The 6,071-nt window shown below is 45.7% G+C and overlaps 1 protein-coding gene across 1 annotated transcript; it reads left to right on the top strand.

Annotated features, from left to right (window-relative positions):
* The first annotated feature begins 204 nt into the window (after positions 1-204).
* LOC146499195 (shaker-related potassium channel tsha2) lies at positions 205-2,543 on the top strand. Its single transcript, XM_085137012.1, has one exon. It carries the CDS (start codon positions 806-808, stop codon positions 2,246-2,248), a length of 1,443 nt encoding a protein of 480 aa, XP_084993138.1. The 5' UTR covers positions 205-805; the 3' UTR covers positions 2,249-2,543.
* The last annotated feature ends 3,528 nt before the right edge of the window (positions 2,544-6,071 follow it).

Below are 6,071 nucleotides of genomic sequence, written 5' to 3'. Positions count from 1 at the left end.
ACGCAGTGTTTACCTTCCATGCTGTCACTGCTCTCTCATTATAATAATAATAATAATAATTATTGTTGTTGTTTTTGTTTTTGTTTTTGTTGTTGTTGTTATTGTTTCCTGTTTATTGTTGTTTCATGCACACACAGCACAAACTCGCAGGTCGTGCACAACTTGTGGATGGGGGAGCTGCTGTGGAAACGTCAGCGCGGGTTTGTGTGGAGCGGCTGCAGCGTGACATTGCAGAGCCTGTCTGTGTCTGCCCGTTCACGCCACCTGACAGGAGTGAGAGGGCGGGAGGAGGACACAGCACGGATCCACAGGTATTCGTTCGGCTGCAAATTCTGAATGAAAAAGCGGATTTTTTGCCTGAAATTTGAGCGTTTTGCATGAAAAGTCTCGCGCCCTTTGTCTCCACACGTCTTCGCTGTGACTGCATGCGCGCTGTTTCAAACGTGACATCACGTCAAGGAATACACGGCAGCCCCTGTGATAACCTTGAGCCCGCGCCGCGCAGGACACAACAGGTTCGTTACGCACGCAAACTCTCTCAGAATCCCGCATCTCTGCGGTGTTCCCGGAGCTCTGTGCCCCTCTCGCGTTCAGCATGTGCGCGTGTTTGTTTCCCCCTCCGTGACGGAGCGTGCACACACACACGTCAGCTCGGGGAGGGCAAAGTCTGCTTAAAATGCTGCGAGTGTGACGGCTGAATCCAGAGCATAGCGCCGCGCGGACGGACAGGTGAGCGCGGGGGGCGCAGAAGGACACGCGGAGGCTCGGCGGAGGATCAGAGAGCCCCGAGGAGCGCGCGGGGATCATGACGGTGGTTCCCGCGGAGAACCTGGACGAGACCGTAGCGCTGGCCGCGCTGTCGGCCCAGGACGCGTGCGAGCCGGAGCGCGCAGACAGCCAGGACTGCTGCGAACGCGTGGTCATCAACATCTCCGGGCTGCGCTTCGAGACGCAGCTGAAGACGCTCGCGCAGTTTCCCGCCACGCTGCTGGGAGACCCGCGGAAGAGGATGCGCTTCTTCGACCCGCTGAGGAACGAGTACTTCTTCGACCGGAACCGGCCCAGCTTCGACGCCATCCTCTACTACTACCAGTCCGGGGGCCGGCTCCGGAGACCCGTCAACGTGCCGGTGGACATCTTCATGGAGGAGATCAAGTTCTACGAGCTTGGAGAGGAGGTGATCGAGAATTTTAAGGATGACGAGGGCTTCATTAAGGAGGAGGAGCGCCCGCTGCCCGAGAACGAGTTCCAGCGGCAGGTCTGGCTCCTGTTCGAGTACCCAGAGAGCTCCGGACCCGCCAGGGGCATCGCCATCGTCTCGGTCCTGGTCATTCTCATCTCCATCGTGATCTTCTGCATGGAGACGTTACCGGAGTTCCGCGAGGAGGCCAGGACGTTTGACGAGCACCTGGCAGCGAACGGAACAGTGCGCGCAAAGAAACCGAACCCTTTCACGGACCCGTTCTTCATCGTAGAGACGCTTTGCATCATCTGGTTTTCATTCGAGCTGCTGGTTAGGTTCCTCGCGTGCCCCAGCAAGGCCGCCTTCTTCAAGAACATCATGAACACCATCGACATCGTGGCCATCATGCCCTACTTCATCACGCTGGGACTGGAGCTCGCGGAGCACCAAGGGAACGGCCAGCAGGCCATGTCTCTGGCCATCCTCAGGGTCATCCGCCTGGTACGGGTCTTCCGCATCTTCAAACTGTCCAGACACTCCAAAGGACTGCAGATTCTCGGGAAGACGCTGCAGGCCAGCATGCGCGAGCTCGGACTGCTTATCTTCTTCCTCTTCATCGGAGTCATCCTCTTCTCCAGCGCTGTGTACTTCGCGGAGACCGACGACCCGCACTCGGGCTTCAGCAGCATCCCGGACGCGTTCTGGTGGGCTGTGGTCTCCATGACGACGGTGGGCTACGGGGACATGTGTCCGGTCACCATTGGGGGGAAGATCGTGGGGTCTTTGTGCGCTATCGCCGGCGTGCTGACCATCGCGCTGCCGGTGCCCGTCATCGTGTCTAACTTCAACTACTTCTACCACCGGGAGACGGAGCATGAGGAGCAGTTCCAGTACACGCACGTGACCTGCGGACAGCAACAGCCGGCTTTCGGAGAATTCAGGAAGAGCGACAGCAGGTCGAGCCTGTCCAAGTCCGAGTTTCTGGGCAGCGAGGACGCGGACTCCATCAAGTACACCAACTGCAGCCCGCACAAAGCCCACAGCGGCAAACTCACCGACGTCTGAGCCGCAGCATCACGCGCTCTGCTGTGACTGCACACCGGAGAGCTCCTTTTTTTCTGCCATCCAAGACTCACGGAGAGGACCCGCGTTTACCCCCGAAACCGTCTTCCATCACGCGCGCCACGAGCGGACAAACAGAAGCTCAGAAGTGATGACAGAGCCAGCGGCAGCACTTTTCCAGACATTTGATTATTAACGTTTCTGTAGTGGAGCTGGTGACACACACACACACACACACACACACACACACACACACACACACACACACACACACACACACACAAACACACACACACACCTGTTAAAGCTCGGGGTGGATCAGATGATGCTTGTTGGAAAAAGCCGTTAATCTAAATTTAAAGTCCGTCCCTGACGCCATGTTTGATCAGAATGTTCGTTATTACTAAAACAAACAACAAACAGAAACAAACAATCAGGCTTCTGTGGGGAAAACTCCGAGCACGTGCTCCTTGTTATTGCCACGCAGACCGTGTGAGCGTTATGAAATCAACCCCAGTTTCTCCAATCCAACAGCGCCGCTGTGCGGACGAGCCGAGGCCCTGCGTGTCTCTCTGTGGATGCAGTTTCTATAGCAACCTTCCAGACTTTTCTGTATTGTCTGCCACAGGAATGAAAACACGCGGGCTGAGATTGCATAGGCCACAAAACCACCATGTTGTGGAAAAGCCTCCATGTTGTCTGAATCCACCGCTGAACATCACCTGCACACCACGCAGAGTCATGGTTCACCTGCCATCAGCACACACACACACACACACACACACACACACACACACACACACACACACACACACACACATGCAGTGATTCCGTTATTTTAGGCTTTAAAATGCTCACAAATTCCCCCAGCTTCACATGAAGATGTTAAACTCTGTATTTTAGTTTTAAATAAGTCTAAGAATCTGAGAAGAGCCTCAAATCCTCGCCTTTAGCAGCTTATTAGAATAATATTAGTAATATTGTTGATGTTTTAGAGCTCAACCAATACTGATAAATATATATAATATACATAAAACTATTTAAGGAACAGTGACAGTATATCTGCTAACAATATTTTTGTGCTTTGGACAGCAGATGAAAAAACACTTTACATTTGAAGCAAACATGAAAATACAGAGTGCGATTATTGTGTGGAAGCACCGTGAGACCAAAATTCTTTTAGTTTCAAATCTAATTTTACATTTCAGTTTTTCATAAGTTGCTTGTAACATAAAAATCTTAAACTGTGAAACCATCAGAATTATTTTAAAACATGACAAATTAAATCCACACACAAAGAAAACTAAAATTTAATTGAGTGAAATTCTCATAAATATAAAACCCAAAGTTAGAAAACAAACAAAAATTTAAAAGTCAAATATTCGAGTTGAAGTTTTATTCACTTTTGATCACTTGATCAACTGTTATTACATATTGGCTGCATATGGCAGCGCAAAAAGGACAAAATGAATGTCAAATTTTACATCACAACTCATTGTTCAGATGATAAGGTTGAAATATTTGGCAAACTCTCTGATTTTATGTGATTTTTGTTCCCCACTCTAATTATAAATTAAAAAATATTTTCAAAAGGAAAAAAATTTAAGCACTTTCAAATTAATATCAAAGACTTGTTGATTAAAAAACATATACATATATATATATTAACATAAGCAACTTAATTTCAACACATAAAATTAAAGCCAAATGAAAACAAAAAATTAACTTGCATGAATGTAAAACAGCGATAATACATTTTTATTACATTTTAGCACTTTAATTGAAATAATGTGACCCTAGAAAAAACTGAAGCACAAAGAGTCACAATTTCTTGGCTATTTCTTAAAATTTATTGAAAAATTATGAAAACTTGTGTTTCCAGTAAGGAAACTAAAATTAAAGGGGAATTTAAACCACATACACTCAGAAGCTTTTCAAAATAAAGTATTTAGATACAGCAAGATTGTAACGCCAGCTTCACATATGCAATTGAAATTATTTTGGCACCTTTATTCTTCCATACCCTGTGATAACATGGTATTGGGCTGATAGCCAATATGCTTACTGAGCAGACATGTGTCACAGGTAATTATTAAAGTCTGTGTTGGAGCCTGTGGGGTCCCAGTCGGAGATCAAGGACTCTCTGGATGTAAAATCAGCTCGCCTGTACTCACCTGGACTCCAGGATGGACCATAAAATGGACCTGGAAACAAAAAAAGGAGTTTTTAAATGACCTGATGGAATAAAAACAAAACAAAAAAGAAAAAGAAAAAAAAATATCCCAGGAGATGTTTTCACTGTGAACGTCTAATGGATTATTATCTGAGTGAAGGATGGATTCATGGACGGATGGACGATCAGACCCCAAACAGAGGTAAGAATAAGTTCTCTCTCTCTCTCTCTCTCTCTCTCTCTCTCTCTCTCTCTCACACACACACACACACACACACACACACACACACACACACACACACACACACACACACACACACCTGTCTGGTATTGGCTAGGCTGCTTTGAGGTATCCCTTGGAATCAGAAACAGGGTGCATTGTCTTATTTTGGCCACCCAGTGGCAGGAGAGCAAACCAAACAGAACCACCATATGTGGCTGTAAATGCTCCCTGTGCAGCAGCTCCTCTCTGACTGTGTCTTGTGTTTGCTGCTTTATAAGGCCACAGAATCTCCTCGGAGCTGCAGAGGTGATGATGACTCTGTATGGGTTTATTTCTTTAAGCAGAACTGACACTGCAACTAAAATTTGCTGCTAAAAACAGGGAGAGATGCCAGCTACTCATAATTAATACTGTTTTCCCAGCAATTATTCTGTAAAGACAAACAGAAGGAAACCTGCAGAAAGACTGCAAAAAGTCTGAAGTAAAGCAAAACTATCATTCACAGGCTACGGCACCATGAAGTATACAGAGATAAAACACAGTGTGCTTCGGATGTCGGTCAGGCTGCTCTTTAGGTTCAGTTTACACATTACACTGACTGCCTGCAGTCTTGTTACCTCCTCGTGGCTTTGAGTCAGAGCTCAAGAAGGAAACTGATCTTTGATCATCCTGAAACACAATCAGTGTCATTTTCATCAGCAGCGAGTTTAAAAACGGAACATTTTATAAAAAATGAACGCATTGAGAGAGGTTTTTAGACTTAGGCTGTCCTGATGAGAAAGACTAATGTAAATATATAAATAACAAACCACAAATAACCAAATAACAACCACACACACACACACACACACACACACACACACACACACAATCACAAAGATTAAAAATTATTTAAAAATCATGACAAACAGATTCCAAACAGCCAGAAAAACTGTGACTCTGTGAATCTGACTTCAAAATGACTGCAGTCAGAGACAAAACATAGCATGAAAATGCAAAACACCAATAAAGACACACCAAAAACTCCAGAGTGACAACAACAGCCGCAAGGAGATAAAGAAATGACTCGAGTTTGATGACAAAGAAACACAAAATGATTTCAAGGAGATGTAAGGTAAAAACTGAGGACTAAGGGAAAAAAACTACAAAACAGTCATACGATACTTAAAACCTGTTGAAAATAAGTAAAAAAACACATGTGGAATCTCCACAAAACAAAGAAGATTTTAGTTTACTAAGTGGTGCTGTTTGTCACTGCATCACAGATCAGTGACAAACAGCACCACCATTATCCCTAAATACACTGAGAATTAAGTTAACATCACTATTTTTAGGAAAATAGTTTGTATAATTCAAATTCAAGTAGAGCCAGCTTATCATGTTTTACAGTGACATGGGCTGATGGTTTCGTCATCAGGGTAAACATAGTT

This window comes from Neolamprologus multifasciatus, chromosome 17 (assembly GCF_963576455.1).
Source record: "Neolamprologus multifasciatus chromosome 17, fNeoMul1.2, whole genome shotgun sequence".
Lineage (NCBI taxonomy): Eukaryota > Metazoa > Chordata > Actinopteri > Cichliformes > Cichlidae > Neolamprologus > Neolamprologus multifasciatus.
The sequence above is the reverse complement of the archived record's forward strand: the minus strand, read 5'-3'. Positions and strand labels throughout refer to the sequence as shown.